The 16,723-nt window shown below is 47.5% G+C and overlaps 1 protein-coding gene across 8 annotated transcripts in view; it reads left to right on the plus strand.

The window, feature by feature from the left end:
• The window catches only part of TNIP1 (TNFAIP3 interacting protein 1), a 53,925-nt gene that overhangs the window by 28,705 nt on the left and 8,497 nt on the right, over window positions 1–16,723 (plus strand). For 6 of the 8 annotated variants that reach the window (XM_035105686.2, XM_035105682.2, XM_060271632.1 and 3 more), the window contains 9 exons: window positions 4,279–4,485; window positions 7,097–7,191; window positions 10,956–11,046; window positions 11,562–11,651; window positions 13,290–13,355; window positions 14,552–14,683; window positions 15,312–15,440; window positions 15,611–15,739; window positions 16,040–16,165. In XM_035105686.2, coding sequence (XP_034961577.2) covers window positions 4,279–4,485; window positions 7,097–7,191; window positions 10,956–11,046; window positions 11,562–11,651; window positions 13,290–13,355; window positions 14,552–14,683; window positions 15,312–15,440; window positions 15,611–15,739; window positions 16,040–16,165 — 1,065 coding nt within the window. The remainder of the gene's footprint in view (window positions 1–4,278; window positions 4,486–7,096; window positions 7,192–10,955; window positions 11,047–11,561; window positions 11,652–13,289; window positions 13,356–14,551; window positions 14,684–15,311; window positions 15,441–15,610; window positions 15,740–16,039; window positions 16,166–16,723) is intronic. The other 2 variants (XM_035105689.2, XM_035105691.2) reach the window with 1 other exon arrangement.

The following is a 16,723-nucleotide window of genomic DNA, read 5'->3' on the forward strand; positions in this document are numbered from 1 at the left end:
TAAAGCTGTCGCAGAACAAGTCCCTTCGTGCGTCGCTCTTGAGCCAGCATGGGCGAGGCACAAGAAACAGAAGGTTAAAGGAAAGATCTCTTACATAAAAAGTATGTCCTTTTTTTTAAGATTTGGAGAAGGTGTGGAACAGGCCCAGCATCAGTGCTTGAGGAACTAGGTGGGGCAAACAGCCATGCATATTTAAGGCACACACAATGGGGGTTGTTGTTGTAATGTCAACAGATTGGCTTGCTGTTAGTTGCCTGTAGTAGCTGCTTCCCAGGGTTTGCAGTAGGTTAAAAAGCCTTTCCCCCAGATAAGTTGGCATCGTGTCAGCCAATGTGGCTCCTGCCACATCTCCAGGCTGGTGTGGTTAGGCGGCTGTGAGCGGCTCTCTTTCAAGAGGCAGCCATGCTTTGCTGCTGGCAGAAACAACAGCTGGTGAACCATAAATCACAAAGATTTATGAATTCTTCTGACAACCAGTAAGTGATGCCCCAAAAGGTGCACTGTCTGCCTTAGGCTGTGCAGTTCTGTGCCACTTGTGATGCTATTACATTGGATCTATAATGTTTAATCTGAGCATAAATTGTTTTATGAATGTCCATTGGGCGCTCTCAGGATCTGACTGTCCCAAGATAAAAGGCACCCCCGGGTTTGTGAGCCGGAAGCACAAGCAGAAACCAGTGCATACAACAGGAAGAGTTATGACTGCAAGAGTGGTATCAAGCTTGTCGTGTAATATGGTATTACTGAAATGAATTGATGGGGAGGTGTAGAAGCAATTGATGGGAAGTATCAGAACTTTAGAGAACTTAAGGGGAAAGCGTTTAGACCTTGAGTAGGCTGGGAGATTGATTCACAAGCAATTTCTACTACTACAGTCAAACTTTGGTTCCCGAATGGCTCTGTTTTCGAACGTTTTGGCTCCCGAATGCCAAAAATCTGGAAGTAAATGCTCCAGTTTTCGACGCAGCTTTTCCTTGAGTGCAGGAAGCTCATGCAGCCAATCGGAAACTGCGCCTCGGTTGCCGAACGTTTTGGAAGTCAAACGGGCTTCCGGAACGGATTATGTTCGACTGTACTGCTACTGCTCCCAAATGAGACTGAAGCTTTAATATTAACCAGGATTACTACAAGTAGCATCTGAAACATTTTCCTAAATATTTGGAATAGCTGTTGCCATCAGAGTAAGATAGTGCAAGGGCTTTTGCTTCTTGAAAAAGGCTTTTGCCAGTACACCCAATGGGCAGGGGCAACTGGCTGCGCTGTAGTCAGAGAGCTGTAGTCCAGCAACATCTGCAGGGCTCTGGTTTCCCCCATCCCTGCTATGGGAGAACTGGTTGGAACCTGCCCAGAGTACAGTTGTCTTCCTTGAAGTAACTTCTATTGAACTAGAAACAGATGAGGCAATAAAGATCTGGCACCAAAGACACACTATGTGATTCCTGTGTATATTTCCCTTATGAGTCAGCAGCAACAGAGATGGACAAAGTCTCTTGCAAGACTGGGTTTTTTCATTCAGTGGACCAAGTTCATAGGGGCATGTTCACGGAGGGGCGGAGAGCATGAGTCACCTCGTAAGTCCTGGGTGAAAGCTGGTCCTTCCCTGCCTTTTACCTTCAAGGATTCCTTTCTGATGGGCTGCCTGCAAGGTGACTCTTTGAGCTGGCATGCAGCCTGATCTGGCCATGCTTGCTACATCTACGCAGGGTGACATCCCTTTCCTGACCTGGATTGCTTGGCTGTGAATGGTGGCTTTCGTCTCCGAGGCAACCGAGCAACTAATCAGCCATAACAACCCAGACCAGGTTAGTGCTCCACTATGCCTGGCTCAACCACGTCAGGGAGGAGGGTGTGGCTCTGTGGCTGCCTGTCAGGGGCAGGTGTGCCATAAACCCAGGGCCTTGTATAAAGCGGGTGCATTTCAGCTGTAGAGCTTCTGACAGAGGGACGCATGTGCCGCCAGCAATTTGGAATCCAAACCAATTGGAACTGAACAGCAAGAGGTAGGAGTGAGAGAGGTGGAGAAAGGGGGAGTGAAGTTAAGGTGGAAATGGCGGTCCAAGTTGCAAGAGTGTTTTTCTTCATTAGCAGTGTGGAAATTATGGAGAATAGAATGAACCGAATCCTTATTCAGAGGCACTTGCTAGAGAGTAAAGAGGTGTGCTCAGCTTTTTGTTGTTGTTCATTGGTTCTCAGGCTTTTGCTCATTGGCAATACTCAAGGAAAGGGACCAATGATTTGACTTGGTATAAGGCAGGTCTGATGAGTTGATTCCTAGGAGTATCTCCGTTTCCGGTCTCCTCTGTGGGAGACAGAATGTTTCTGAATGCCAGTTGCTGGAAACCTTAAGAGGGGAGAGTACTCCTGTGCTCAGGCTTCCCACAGGCATCTGGTTGGCCACTGTGATAACAGGACGCTGGACTAGATGGGCCATTAGCCTGATTCAGCTGCCTCTTCTTATGTAAGCTACTACACACTGTCTTCCCAGGAAGCCACATGCCATAATTCCAAGTATACAGACCGAAGACATGCTGCCTTGCTCAATGGTGAAGGAAAGACACCAAGTACATGATCAGAGACACTTTATTTATCATTCATTCATCCTTCGTATATTTAGTATGGAAAATGAACTCTGAAACTAAGTGCTGGGGAGCCCAGCCGTAAATCAAGCCCAGAAGATATGCTCGAGTCTCCTGTCCTAAAGTGCGGGGCAGAGAGGGGTGGAGAACCCAAGTCTGTAGATTTCTGCTGCAGAGTTCAAGCACCCCTGGAGTTCTCCTACATTACATGCTGGATGTTTTCTGTGTTGAAGTGTCAGAGGAAATTTTCAGCACTCCCGAAACGACTGTCAGGAACTTGGTCCAAATTGGTTTAAAGTCCTTTAGAAGTTAAATGAGTTGCAATTTGAAAAACTGAGAGGGGATTATTTTTAGGCACTACTTTTAGGTGACATTAGAAGCTTGGAAGCAAACTAGTTCTGGCAATCCTTGTTTTTTTTACTGGCATGGTCAGCTTAAAACATTTAGCAGTCTGAGGTGAAGGAAAAATGGCACACACAACTGGACTAGCAGCTGAATTTTTCTTCAGTGCCAGCAATGAGGGGGGGGGGTGTCCTACTCTGCGCCTGAGGGTAGCAGGCACTAAACTATTAAGTGGAGCGGGCCAGGCCATGTGAGACACACAGCTCTGTCCTTCAAAGAGAAGAACAGCCAGGGGGGTCATCCACTACTGTTCTTAGCATCTGCCGCCTGAGGCGGTAATCTTACTTTGCCTTAATAGGAGGGCGGGCTCCATTTGCTGCTTACAGCTAAGGTGCATTCAGGTGGAATTTTCAGCAATAATAGAAACAGGGCAAAGGTGAAAGGGGCATGGGTAATGCAATGAGTTATTCTGGAAGTGCAGAATACCACAGACAAAGGCAAGTGCCTTAAAGACACTGGAATCATCTCCCATGTAGGGCCTCAAGGACTAAACGCTGGCCTTGGTGTTTTAGCGCAACTTGTGTTCCTTTTGAGGAATCGGAGTTGGACATTGAATTATGCTTAGGGTACTGTTGAACATTTAGACCCTAAAATGAGAGCAATTTTGTACCATTCACACTCCTGGTCAACCCACCTTAAAAAAAAGAGAGAGGAATTTATTATTATTATTATTTTAGTGGAAGAGCTGCAGACAACGGCAACCGAAAGGACCAAGGGATTGGAGAAGCTGGAGTGTTTGGGGAAGGGCTGTGGCTCAGTGGCAGAGCATTTGTAGGTCCCAGGTTCAATCCTGGCATCTCCCAAGTAGGGTTGACAAAGACTCCTGCCTGAAGTCACGGAGAGCCACAGCCAGGGGGCTGACTTGGTACAAGGCAGCTTTCTATGTTTTGGTTTTTAGAAAAAACACCACTCAAGGTTGCCAGGCTGTTGAGTGGGACTGTGAGGAGGGGAAGTCTCACCCTTCCCTCCTATGCCATCTTGTCCGCCCCCACCCTGCCATTGAAGCATGGGGGCAAAGTGCAGCTTCAGGGTGAGATTTTCAGAGGGAAAATACCTTGTCCAGGAGAAGCAAACCATGCCCCCCCATCATGGGGACTCTATCCAGCCTGCTCACTTTGTAGCTGATATTTCTTGAAATAAGTCCAGAGTAACTCATCCTGAGACAAAAGTGTTGCCTACTCTAGGCCTCGGATGAAGGAAGGAAAAGGTGGCAAGCTGCTTCTCTGAGCCTGCCTAAACTTAGCCCTTATTTGCCCTCCTCCCCGATTTCAATGTTTCTGTGCCTCCGTGTCTCTTGCAGGACATTGAGCCACTTCAGAACGAGGACGGCAACCTGATGCTGCACCTCCAGCGCTTAGAGAACACGCTGAGTCTCTTTGCTGAGGAGTCAGACAAAACGCAGCTCTTTGCCCACCTGGGGCGCATGGCTCTGGAGTTCAACCGGCTGGCCTCCAAGGTGCACAAGAACGAGCAGAGAACATCCATCCTTCAGGTTCGAAGGCTGCTGGTAGATGTGCATAGTTCATTTTGCTTTTCGGTTTTTATGAGCAACTGTCTTGGTTTCCTCTCTTCTCTCCCCCCACCCCACCCTAGATTCCAACGAGTGGCCAAAACACATGTGCCTGGCCTTTCTCCCATGTAAACATTACACTTACATGTGCCCCATCACTACCTAAATGCACTTACTTGGGGGGGCAATGTGATGCACCCGCAAAAAAAAAAAAAAATTCTGACAGTAAGAGCTGTTTGACACCCTTGGAAGATGGTGAACTGTCCTTCATTGGAGATTTTAAAGCTGAGGTTGAATGGCGATCTCTCAGGCATTCTTTAGCTATGATTCCGGCATTGCAGGAGGTTGGACTAGATGACCCACGGGGTCTCTTCCAACTCTACAATTCTATGATTCTATTCCATACAATGTACTGCTCCTGGTGCAGTACAAGGCACCAGACATGCCCACGCCTTCCACCCATTACACCCATCCATTACAACAAAGGTAAAACTCAGTACAAGTAAGCTCAACATACATTGCAGATAAATAATAATAATAATAATAATTTTATTATTTATACTCCACCCATCTGGCTGGGTTTCCCCAGCAGATAAAAGCAAAACAGGAGATCAGGATACAAGTAAGCAGAAGAAAGAATCTAAGATCAGCTATTGCACCAACCAAGAAATATTACAAGCCACATACATAGCTGTTTTGGCCCTGTGATTTTATCACCTTTTAATTTCTCCTTCCAGTGCTATTTCTTTGTCTTCCTTCTTACTCGCTCCCCCCTTTAAAAACAACAACAACATGTGGCCAGTATTATCACTCCCATGTGATGGATGTTGAACTATGCTTGGGAAATAGCAGCAGCCGTGCAGTGTGTTTGCGGCTGAGCTGAGTCTTTAACTGAGAACTTCTAGACCAGGGGTTCCCAGACTACGGCCCAGGGGCCACATACGGCCCCCGAGGCTCTTTTATGCAGCCCCTGGGGACCCCCGCCACCCGCTCTTACCGGCGCGGTGTGGCTGCCAACTTCCGACCCGGGTCGGAGGAGGCTTCTGCACATGCGCACATGCGCTTTCCAGGTTGGGAGTGTGCCAGAAATAGCGTTTGCGCATGCGCATTGGGGCGCACAGCCACGCGTGCTCCCCCACCCTCCGGCCCACCACACAATCGGCGTGGCAGGCATCCAGCCCAAAGCCAGGTAAGTTTGGGGACCCCTGTTCTAGACCAACCTTTAACCTCTACAGTGCTGTACTGATAGCAACAATTAAGCCCCATTGAACACGTGTGTTTCCAGTCATGTTGCCACCAGACTTTGCGTTCAAGTACTCTCTAAAGCAATCTCTGCTCTGGCACACTGTTGGCCTCATAAAGGTTCCTGACCACCGTTCGCAATGCCCTGTGTTGTCAATGGGGGAAACATTGCCATCTCTGAATGAAGCTTCGCTTTAGTTTTTCTTCCGTCATTTCTTCTTCCCTTTCCAACTACGGTAGGAAGGGAAACTTTCAGGATATGACACACCCTCAGTAAGGCAGCAGACACACACACACACACACACACACCCCGGCAACCTTTCAAGGTCATAAACCCACCACTAAAAGACTTTTCCCTGGGGCAAGCCATTGCACAATTGACCATTTAAAGGGTGATTTATACTTTGTGTCCGTAAATTAAATGAGGGAAGTCCTCAAGAGGAAGGAGAGTTGCGTTATTCCTTTTTATTCCCTGGCAGCGATGCCCAGAAGTGCGTCCTTCTGCAGGCCCAACTGAACAGGATGTTATTCCGTGTCATTTGGCATTGCACAGTTTACAAAACACCATGACAAATACCCAGCATGGGGGGGGGGGGAGGCAGACTGTCGTATGGGGATCTGGAGGACTTTAACCCTTTTGCCCATGCCGCACTCCCAGTCAGTCCCAAAGAGGTGTAAATACAGGCTGCCTCTAATCCTGACTAAAGTGACTGATATTCTTTGCACCTACCATTTGCGATTTTCACCCCATTGTGAATAGCAGGTGTGGAGGGCAGGGCAACAGGGGCTGCCTCTGATGGGGGAGAGGTTTAGAGCCCCCTGCTCCCCTATGATCCCAATCCATCTCCCCACACCCGTAGCAACTCTTAGTCCCCCCCCCAAAAAAAAGTCATGCAAGGTCCACGTGAATAATATCCTGTTTACTTTGGCCCTGCAGTTTTAAAAGGCAGTTATAATTCCTGCTTTCTTATTCCCATCTTTCCTCAACATTAGAGAGAACCAGAATAGTTACAAGGCAAGTGCAAATGAACCTCACTGGATGAGCTTGAACCAGGGGCCATCTCTCAACCTAACCTGGCTCCCAGGGTTGTTGTGAGGATAAAAATGGTGGGGGGGAGACCAAATCTCTGCCCTGGGTTCCTTGAAGGAAAGGTGGGATATAAATAGCAAGGGAGACGAGGTGGAATATAGCTTTGGCATTCATGTCAAAATCTGAGAAAAGGTTTCATGGGATTGGGGATTAGGAAATTCAAATTTCAGCATCGACAGCTAGCTAAGAACAGGTGGCCAATTGCCAGAAGCTGTTTAGTGAATTTATGACCAAGAAAATGGCCCTTGGCTAATATGATTTTTTATATATATACAGGCCTTGTGTGAGGAGCTGCGGAACGAGAATGAGGAGCTAAGGGCAAAGCTGGAGAAGGAACTGGAGCAAAGGAACCAGGTTTCAGAGAAGCTGAGGTGAGGGCATGTCAGGTGGGAAAGGAGAATACAGTCATGCTGGGCAGAGCAGTGATCTAGGTGTTCTCATTGTGTGTCTGTGTGTGATGACTCTGAAGTTAACACTGGAAGCCTGAAGCTGGTGGAAATCGGCCCCTGCCCCTTGCCCTGCTCTGCTCCTAGGGAGTTTTCTTAAGACCCATCAAACTGTACGTACAGCCACCCTGAGCAAGCCCAGAGGAAACTTCCAGTCCTGGATTTGTGAGGTGAGTGCAGTTATGGCAGAGAACACCAGTGCTTAGAAAGTTCATTTTAGAAAAGGAATTAATTCTAGTTCATCCCTTGCAAAAATAATAATAATAATTCAATTCCAGCTCATTTCACAGTTCGCTTATGATGGTGCTTGGCATATATTTTTCAGCCTTCAGAATTTTGCAAGCTGTCCTGCTAAGGTATAAAATACACTGCAAAAACATCAGAACACACAAGCATTTTATTTTTCCCAACAGTTCTGATCTTTAAGCTTTAAACAGCAGCAGCACTTTTCAGATAGGTAAAAATGGCAAATGCAGTGGCTATGATTATGGAGTTATGTGCAATCAAACACACACACACACACACATAATTAAAATGAATTTAAAATCTCCCAAATTTCACTGCAAAGGAAATTTAATTCATGTTCAATTGATCCAGAACTACTTTCAGGTGTAATTCAGAGATTTATTTTTTTTAAAAAACAATTATTTGCTGAATTGGTTAATCTGAATACAGTGGTACCTCGGTTTAAGTACACAATTGGTTCCGGAAGTCTGTCCTTAACCTGAAGCGAACTTTCCCATTGAAAGTAATGGAAAGTGGATTAATCTGTTCCAGATGGGTCCGCGGAGTACTTAAACTGAAAATACTCAAACTGAAGCGTACTTAAACTGAGGTATGACTGTAGTTCATTCCAGGCACTGGGAGTCCAACCCACCTTGCAGTAAGGAACAGAAGGAGTGGAGCCACTCCCTGAAAAGTAACAACAATGGTGGGAAATCCCAGAGAAGGATAAGGGGAATTTCCTTGCATTGGGTGGCACAGGGTAAACCTTAGAAAAGAGACCCTAATACTACCGTGTTTCTCATATTATAAGACACGTCTTATATTTATTTTTTCCTCCAAAAAAACACACCGTGGCTTATTTTCAAGGGATGTCTTATTTTTTTAATTAAGTACCGTACTTTTGCAGTCCGAGGGCTTCAAGCACAGTGCGCTAAGGGTACTGCCAGGTCCCAGGGCTTCGGGCTTCACGCGCTGCGGCTCCTGCCGGCTCCCGGGGCTTAGCGCTGCTTCAGTTCAGGTCCAGCCAGGTCCTGGGCTTCGCGCGCCGCGCGCTAAGGCTCTTGCCTGGTCCCAGGGCTTCGCCGCGGCTCCTGCCAGCTGTCTTGAGCTGCGGGTCCAGCCGGGTCCTGGGGGTTGGCGCGCGCGCTGAGGCACTTGCCAGATCCCAGGGCTTCGCTCCGGCTCTTGCCAGCTGCCGCGGCTTGAGCTACGGCTCCAGCCGGGTCCCGGGGGGTTAGCGCGCGCGCGCTGAGGCTCTTGACGGGTCCCAGGGATTTGCCGCGGCTCCTGCCAGCTGCCGCGGCTTGAGCTGCGGGTCCAGTCGGGTCACGGGGGTTAGCGCGCTGCGCGCTGAGGCTCTTGCGGGGTCCCAGGGCTTTGCACAGGGGAAACCGAGGCTCCTGCTGGGTCCCGCGGCTTCGCCTCTCGCTCGGTCAGGGCTTTGCGCTAGAGCTTATTTTCGGGGTATGCCTTATTTTTCACCAACCCTTGGAAATCCTGCCATGGCTTAAAATATGAGAAACACGGTAGTGCTGGTCCACCTTGGTGCTGCCCTTTTTTTTTCAATAAGTAACCCCCAAAACACTCTGCAAGTGTTTGTCTGAGCAAGCCCCATCCTCAAGTTGTCATGTAGTGCAACCGTCTGAAGTGGATTGGACGGAATGTACTTAGAAGCATTTACATGACTGAGATTCCTGATAAAGTCTGGTTCCCTATTTGCACAAAAGCCTCTAAGTGCCTTCAGTCGAACCTGCACAGGAGCCTCCTTCAAGCCATGAAGGTCTAAAAGGAGTAAGTGGACTTGGGAACGTGGATGAAGCAGGGTTTGCATGCATGCCCCTGCCCCTCCACACACTTTGAACACCCCTGGGCTCAGGCAAACACCTGCAGAGGGCTAAAGATTCAGCCTTTCCGTAGTCTGAAGATCATGAAGTCCTTTGGCCTACTAAGACCCAACCAGCAGTTCCCTAGAGACAGCAGACACTGGTGTCCTGATTGCTTTGGCTGGGGAAGACCCAAGCTTCTCTGAATAGCTCGGCTTTCAGCTTCTTGATATTTCCAGCCAAAAGAGCTTTTAAAAAGTTGTCACTTGGTCTTCCTAGATGAGATGCTGCCCTCTAGAGGACCTGCCTGATTGTGACTTCCATGCGCTCTGAGCTGTTCTCCATCGTGGTCTAGAACGGCAGAGCTGGCCCTCAGGAACGAAATCTTGTCCTGATGTCTTGTACTGCATCACATTCTGTTGCTGACGGGGTGCAAGCTTTAGAATGTAAAAGACTTTGACGCCAGGAAAACCTCCCCGTACAATCTAGCCACCATACCAAGCAAAAGTTCAGAACAGACATTGAAGTCTTGCATTTCAAACTTCAGGGGCAACTGTCCTCTTTTTAATTTACTTGCAGATCTTAGCAAAGAAGAAACTTTACCAGGTTCCTAGGGCATGTAGACACTGTATTGGTTTGAACACTGCCATTGTTAACATAAAAGTGAACTAATAGACCCATTTTTTTCCCTTCAAAAGTTATGTTACTTTTAGAGTAATGAGATCCTCATTGGCACTGAAAGACCCTTAACTGGCCGTATGTAACCAGGGTGTGCATACTTAGCAGGATCTGCCTCGCAAGCCAAACAGGACAGGTGGCTGGGGCTGCCCACCTGTCAATCACATGCCATCATTATGACACCACACGGTTTACAAGTGGGCCTGGCCTTGTGCTTTGATCTCAGAGGCTTAAAAGGGAAGTGGGGGGAGACTCAGAAAGCCTTTTCCAAGTCTCCTCCTGCTTCCCTTTTCAGTCTTAATAATAATAATAATAATAATAATAATAATAATAATAATAATAATAATAATAATAATTTATTTATACCCCGCCCATCTGGCTGGGTTTCCCCAGCCACTCTGGGCGGCTTCCAACGGAAAAATAAAACACAGTAATCTATTAAACATTAAAAGCCTCCTTGAACAGGGCTGCCTTCAGATGTCTTCTAAAAGTCTGGTAGTTGTTTTCCTCTTTGACATCTGTTGACATCTGTTCTTTAAGATAGGCCTGTCTTTAAAACTTTAGGTTCCTATCATAAGTAGCACTGAGCCACTTGTCTCGAGCAGCAGATCAGGAGGGGCAGCCGAGCAAGCAGCCCCCTGCACATATTCCCACCAGTGTGCCAGAACAAGTGAGCCCTTTTGCCAGACACTCCCATGCCATTTGAGGTTCTATTGCTGGCGGCTGCATGGCTGGGTACTGTGGCAAACCTTTTCAAGACTTGGGAGCAGCTTCACCGTAGCGTTTACAGTAAGTGGCAGCCCTGGCACACACCATGGGGTCAGATCCAGCCAGAAAAATGATTTCTCTTCCCTAATGCTCGTCCATGCCTCAGGTGGCAAAATGTCTTTGGTCAGATCCAGCCAGAAGAATGATTTCTCTTCCCTAATGCTCGTCTCGCTATATTGTTCCTTCCCAATGTAGGTGTGAGAATCTGGAGCTCAGGAAGATGGTGATGATGGGCAGCAAAGAAGGAGTCAAGGCAGAAGGCGTAGAATGTGCTGGACAGCAACAGGTGAGAGGCTTTCCCCCTATGAAACAGAGATGGAGAACCTGAGGCCCTCCAGAAGTTGTTGGACTGCAGCTGCCATCATCCCTGACCCTTGGCATTTTGCCTGGGGCTGAGGAGAATTGCAGTCCAACAACGTCTGAAGATGTTATAGCCCTGCTATAAAACCAGATAGTCTGTACATCTTGGCCCGCTACCCTGGGCCTGATCTTGCGGGGAAACTATTCAAGAGGGCAGAACTGGAGTGGAGTGGCTTAAGAACTGCCTCCCCCCCCCCCCCCGCATGCATGCATTAAACATGACAATAAAACCACCCTGGTTGTTAAATAGTGATTGCTGTCATTCACCTTTCCAATGTATATCGGATCGTGGTTGTTTTGGGAGAAAATAGGCCTTACTGTTCAGGGCTTTGGATGCTGGCTTTGGGAGGGAGAAGCATGGGTGCCGCTCTTGAATCGCGAGCTGCTTGCTATGATCAGCTTAGCCGCTTCTCAGGACCTTTTTGTGTGCCAACATTTCAGAAGGGGGCCGCAGAGGAGAAAGCCACAGGGAAAAGCATGTTGGGGTCGAGTGAGAAGAAAGTGAAGATCCTCGAGCACCAGCGCAACGAGGTAAGCCGGACATCTGCCCCAAGTGACCTGAGGCCAGAGGAGAGCTCGGCACATTTATTATTTTAAGTGTTGCGTCTCCTGCCCCTTAAATGCACAGTTTCCTGAGGCAACTCACAACTGTAACGAGTCACAATACTGCCCCGGCAAGCGGAGAACCCACAAACCACAAGGCAGGGCAGTGTCGGGTCACGTTGAAAGTCAGAGCAAAGAGCAGTGCTTTCATTCCCACCCCCGGAGAGGTGAGCAGCAGGGAAACCTGGGAAATGAACCAGGGAAGGGCATTCCAAAGGCAAGGCTCTCTGGGGACGAGGTGGATCATCTTGCAGGGTTCAAGCCCTGGCATCTCTAGGTAGGGCAAGGAGAGACTCCTGTCTGAAAGCATGGAGGACCAGTCAGTGTAGACCAGGTATAGGCAAACTCGACCATCCAGATGTTTTGGGACTACAACTCCCATCATCCCTAACTAACAGGATCAGTGGTCAGGGATGATGGGAGTTGTAGTCCCAAAACAGCTGGAGGGCCGAGTTTGCCTATGCCCGGTGTAGACTATACAGAGCTCCGTGAACCATTGGTCTGGCTTCCTACATTCTGCCACAACCCAAAAGGCCCTGTTACCAGTTACTTGCCTCACTTGAGAAGAAAGGGATAGCCTGACGAGGACCCCTGAAGACGGTCTTAAATGTCAGGCCGATTCATGTTGGGAATAGACAGTGCTTCCCATATCTCCAGGAACCTGACATCTGTTCCCCCCCCCTTTCATTGGAAACATCAAGATCTGATTCATATCCTCGACATATTAGGTGAACTGCTGCACCGTGATGTTGTCATGTGGTCTAAACTGTGATCCCACACTAGTAGCCTGCATTAGCAGCAGGGTCAGGTGCCTTTTTTTTCTGTTCAGCCCAGGATTGTCTGTTGACAATGGCTCTCTGGGGTCTCCTGCCGGGATCTTCCCTTCACATCGCATCACCTGGAGATGCAAGGTGGGATGAAGCTGCAACAGTAGCATCCTGGCAGCAGCATCGCTGACATGTGTCCAAAAGAGGTGGCAAGGTCGGGGCTGCATTGGTGCAGCAGTGGAGCCAGTCCAGTGCTGCTGCTGCTCAGCTCCAAATCTACCACTGTCACCCACTCCTCCTCCCTCCGATAAGTGGCAGCAGATCTGCTGCTAGGCATTTATTATTGCAGGAAAGCTGCTCCTGCTGTTCAAGAGAGGCCCAAGGTCAACCAGCTTTGGGTGCTATCAGGTTTGGCGATCTATGCAGAGCCTGAAGGAGGCTATTCCTGTAAGAGAGTTGCTGGACAGACTAGAAGGCGCTGGCGAGATAGCGCTTTGACTGTTTTTATGTTTTATTGTGGTTCTGTTGGTGTCAGCCACTTATGGCCTACCTGAAATGAGGCTGCACTTTAAATTTTAATATTGTATTTTAATCTGTATTTTAATTAATTGTTTTTATGTTTTATTGTGGTTCTGTTGGTGTCAGCCGCCCTGAGCCCGGTTTTTGACTGGGGAGGGCGGGGTATAAATAAAAATTTATTATTATTATTATTATTATTATTATTATTATTATTATTATTATTACATCAGTAGGGAATTGAGATTCTGTCCTTTGATAACTCTGTGCCTTTTCCTTTTAGCTGCTGGAGGTAAATAAGCAGTGGGATCATCATTTCCGGTCCATGAAGCAGCAGTACGAGCAGAAGGTAATAGCAGGGTACCAAATGCCTTGCGCAAATGAAGTTTTATAGGGGACAGCTATTTCACATAATACGACACCCAGAGAACTTTGCGTTGCTCTCATATGCCTTGTCGGATGGGAAGAATGTTAACAGGCATGTTGCTAGAGGGAAAGCTGGGTTTCTCTATGGCACTGACTTTTTCCTCTCTGGCTTTAAGTGCTTCTTATGATAAACGTTTCTCTCTCATCTTACTAGCCTGCATCGATGCTCCAAACTCAACATACGGTTGACAATCAGCCAGAACAATCAGATTGTTGTTGTCTGCCATCTCTTAATCTCACGACTTTGGTTAGCTTGGCTTGTGCTATATGCCAGATTTTATTTACCCATTCCTCCTTATGTGTTGTGATCCTAGAACTTTTCCCATTTTTAGCTACCGTGTTTCTCACATTTTAAGACGTGCCTATAAAATAAGGCATGGCACGATTTTCATGTGTTGAAAAAATATAAGACATACCCCGAAAATAAGCCGTAGTGCTACTTGGTGAAGAGGACAAAAGTGGCATTTGCGGTGGAGAGGAGAGGAAGGCACGAAGAAGAAAAGAGGAGCGATTAAAGACGCCTCGTGAATGACCTCCGTGTGCGTCTCTTTCTCTCCCCCTGTGCGCGTCCCCTATCTCCTCACTCATATCATTCTTTACTTGCATGAACTGAAACAACTGTAATTGTTCTGAATAAAAAAAAATGTTCTCTAAGCCCCACCCTCAATATAATACATTGTCCTCATCATAAAATTGCCAGCTGTTACTACTCCACATTTCACCCAAAGGGAATCAAATTTTCTATGCAATAGCAAAGGTTTCCTTATTGGCTTATCTTAGGTGTGTCTTTGGCCTTATACCTTCAGTTCTCTCTCTCTCTCTCTCTCTCTCTCTCTCTCTCTCTCTCTCTCTCTCTCTCTGTGTGTGTGTGTGTCTAAATTTATGTTGTAAGTTCAAAGTAAATTGGAAAGTTGGTGTTTCCAATAGTCTTGCTCTGCCAAACACCAGGGATCTGTTCTGTCTGAGATGTTCCATTTTATCAGCATTTTTATTCTCATTGCTCTGTAGTATTCTCATACAGTCAGACAAGAGATACTGCATATTTTTAGATGTTTGCAGTATTTCCAGCTCTGTTTTGCAGTTTGCTTCATGTTTCATGTCATCTCCCCCTCCTGGCAGATAACAGATCTACGGCAGAAGCTTGCTGACTCCCAGAAAGCCCTGGGGGAGCTGGAGGCAGAACGAGAGCAGAAGCAGAGGGATTTTGACCGTAAGCTCCTGCTGGCTAAATCCAAGATTGAAGAGGAGGAGGTGAGTCTGATGAGAGGTCCGATACTCCCTGGAAATGCATCAGCACCCACCATGGCCAATAGTCAGGGGTGATGGGAGTTGTAGTCCCACTCACAAGTTCTGCATCCCTGTTATAAAAGATGAGACCAAAGATACTGAACATGGGATACTGAGCCCGTCGAGTGTGAAGATAGATGGGCTGGATAGTATATTTGACCAGACAGGATAGGACATGGGTTAGAGGGATGGATAGGCAGTTTGAATTATGATAGCAAAGCCAAAACCACTTGCATTTGTTGAGATTTCAGCGGGCTGCCCAGTTATAGACAATTAGTCAGTGGCAGGTGTGGGGAACTTTTGGCCCTGCAAATGTTGCTGAACTACAACTCCCATAATCCCTTGGCCATTGACCATGCTTTCTGGGGCTGATGGGAATTGTAGTTCAGCAACACCTGGTCTGTGACAGTATGTTCTCAAGAAGGTAAAGGAATCTGCAAGGCAGGAGCCTGAAGTTTATTTATTTTTAAAATCTTCTCCCAATTCTCATTCATTTCATTTCCAGTTCTTCTGCTTCTGGTTTTGAGGCAGGTGGTATAATGAGGATCAGTGGTTCCAAAGTATAAGACTTTTACGAATTTGTCTTTCTCAGGCAGAAAAGGAGAGACTTGCCGGTGAGGTGAAAGACCTAAAACAGAGGGTGAAATTCCTTCAGGATCAGTTGGCTCCAGTCAGCAGACAAAGGGAATACCAGGAGAAGGAGATTTTACGGCTTAACAAGGTGGGTAATATACTTCTACTTCTCTGTAGCCATACCAGTTTTTCCTACCCCTGGGCAGTAAAATAGCCCTAAATCTCTTACAATATCTGCAAACATATTGTTTATTGATGCTAAGCTGCTGTGGAGAAAAGACCATTTTAACTGTCCTCTCTGTTCCTGACTCCCATCAGGCCTTAGAAGAGGCCCTGAACGTTCAAGCCTCTGCTCCTTCCCCATCGGCCTTCAACAGCCCCATTGAGCCTGGAGCATCTATCCGGCATCAGGAGGTGGTGACCCAGAATGAGCTCCTAAAGCAACAGGTATGGCAGGCTTCCATGAAACTAGGACTCCACTTGGCTTGACACCATTTGTGAGCACAAAAGTTATTTCCAGAAAACACAGTGTTCCTTCTGCCTTCTAAGCTTGTGCCTCCCAAGTCAGATGGGCAGGGTACAAATGTTGTTGCTGTTGTGGTTGTCAATGTCTTTGAAGTTGGGCTCAAAGCACAGTTGTGCCCATTGCCTTTTCCTGACATCAGTGTTGGGACACTTGCCGCTTGTCATACATTGGGATTGTATCTCTGTGAACCAAGGTCTTCACTGCCTCTTGTTCCCTGCCAGGTGAAGATCTTTGAGGAGGACTTTCAGCGGGAGCGGAGTGACAGAGAAAGGATGAATGAGGAGAAGGAGGAGCTGAAGCAGCAGCTGGATAAGCTTCAGAAGCAGTTGATGCTCACCAACAACCAGGTAGGAACCCAGGAAGCACATTCTGGTTTCAAAAATGAAGCTGTGCAATGAAGGGGATGACAATTAGGCCACTCTGAAATCCCAGCAGCCTGCTGACTGATCCAGCTGCCCTGTGCTTCCCAAATTCCAAAAGACTGCTACATATCCTTTCTATCCACCATTAGTTTCGTCTCCCCATGTTCCCTCCTGCCACATCAGTGTCCTTTTTAGGCACTTCCAGGTCTCTCTCCCCCCTGTCTTTATCAGCCTGCTTCCCATTGCCTTCTTGGCCTAGCCATGATCTTCATATCCTGCATTGCTGCACTAATACTGTCCGCCTTCTCCCAGTGGGTAGCCAGGAGAACAAAGAGGCAAAATCTCACTTGCAAAGCAAAGGCATCTTCTGGAAGTTCTTCAGAATCTGGATGCAGTTCACAAGCCACAGTTTAGTCACTTCACTCCTATAGCAGGGCTGAGGAAACTGTGGCCCTCCAGGTGTTGCTGAGCCACAGCTCCCATCATCCCTACCCAGTGGTCATGCTGGCAGGGGCTGATGGGAGTCCAGTGGTGTTATGGAGA

Source organism: Zootoca vivipara, chromosome 2, assembly GCF_963506605.1.
Source record: "Zootoca vivipara chromosome 2, rZooViv1.1, whole genome shotgun sequence".
Classification (NCBI taxonomy): Eukaryota; Metazoa; Chordata; class Lepidosauria; order Squamata; family Lacertidae; genus Zootoca; species Zootoca vivipara.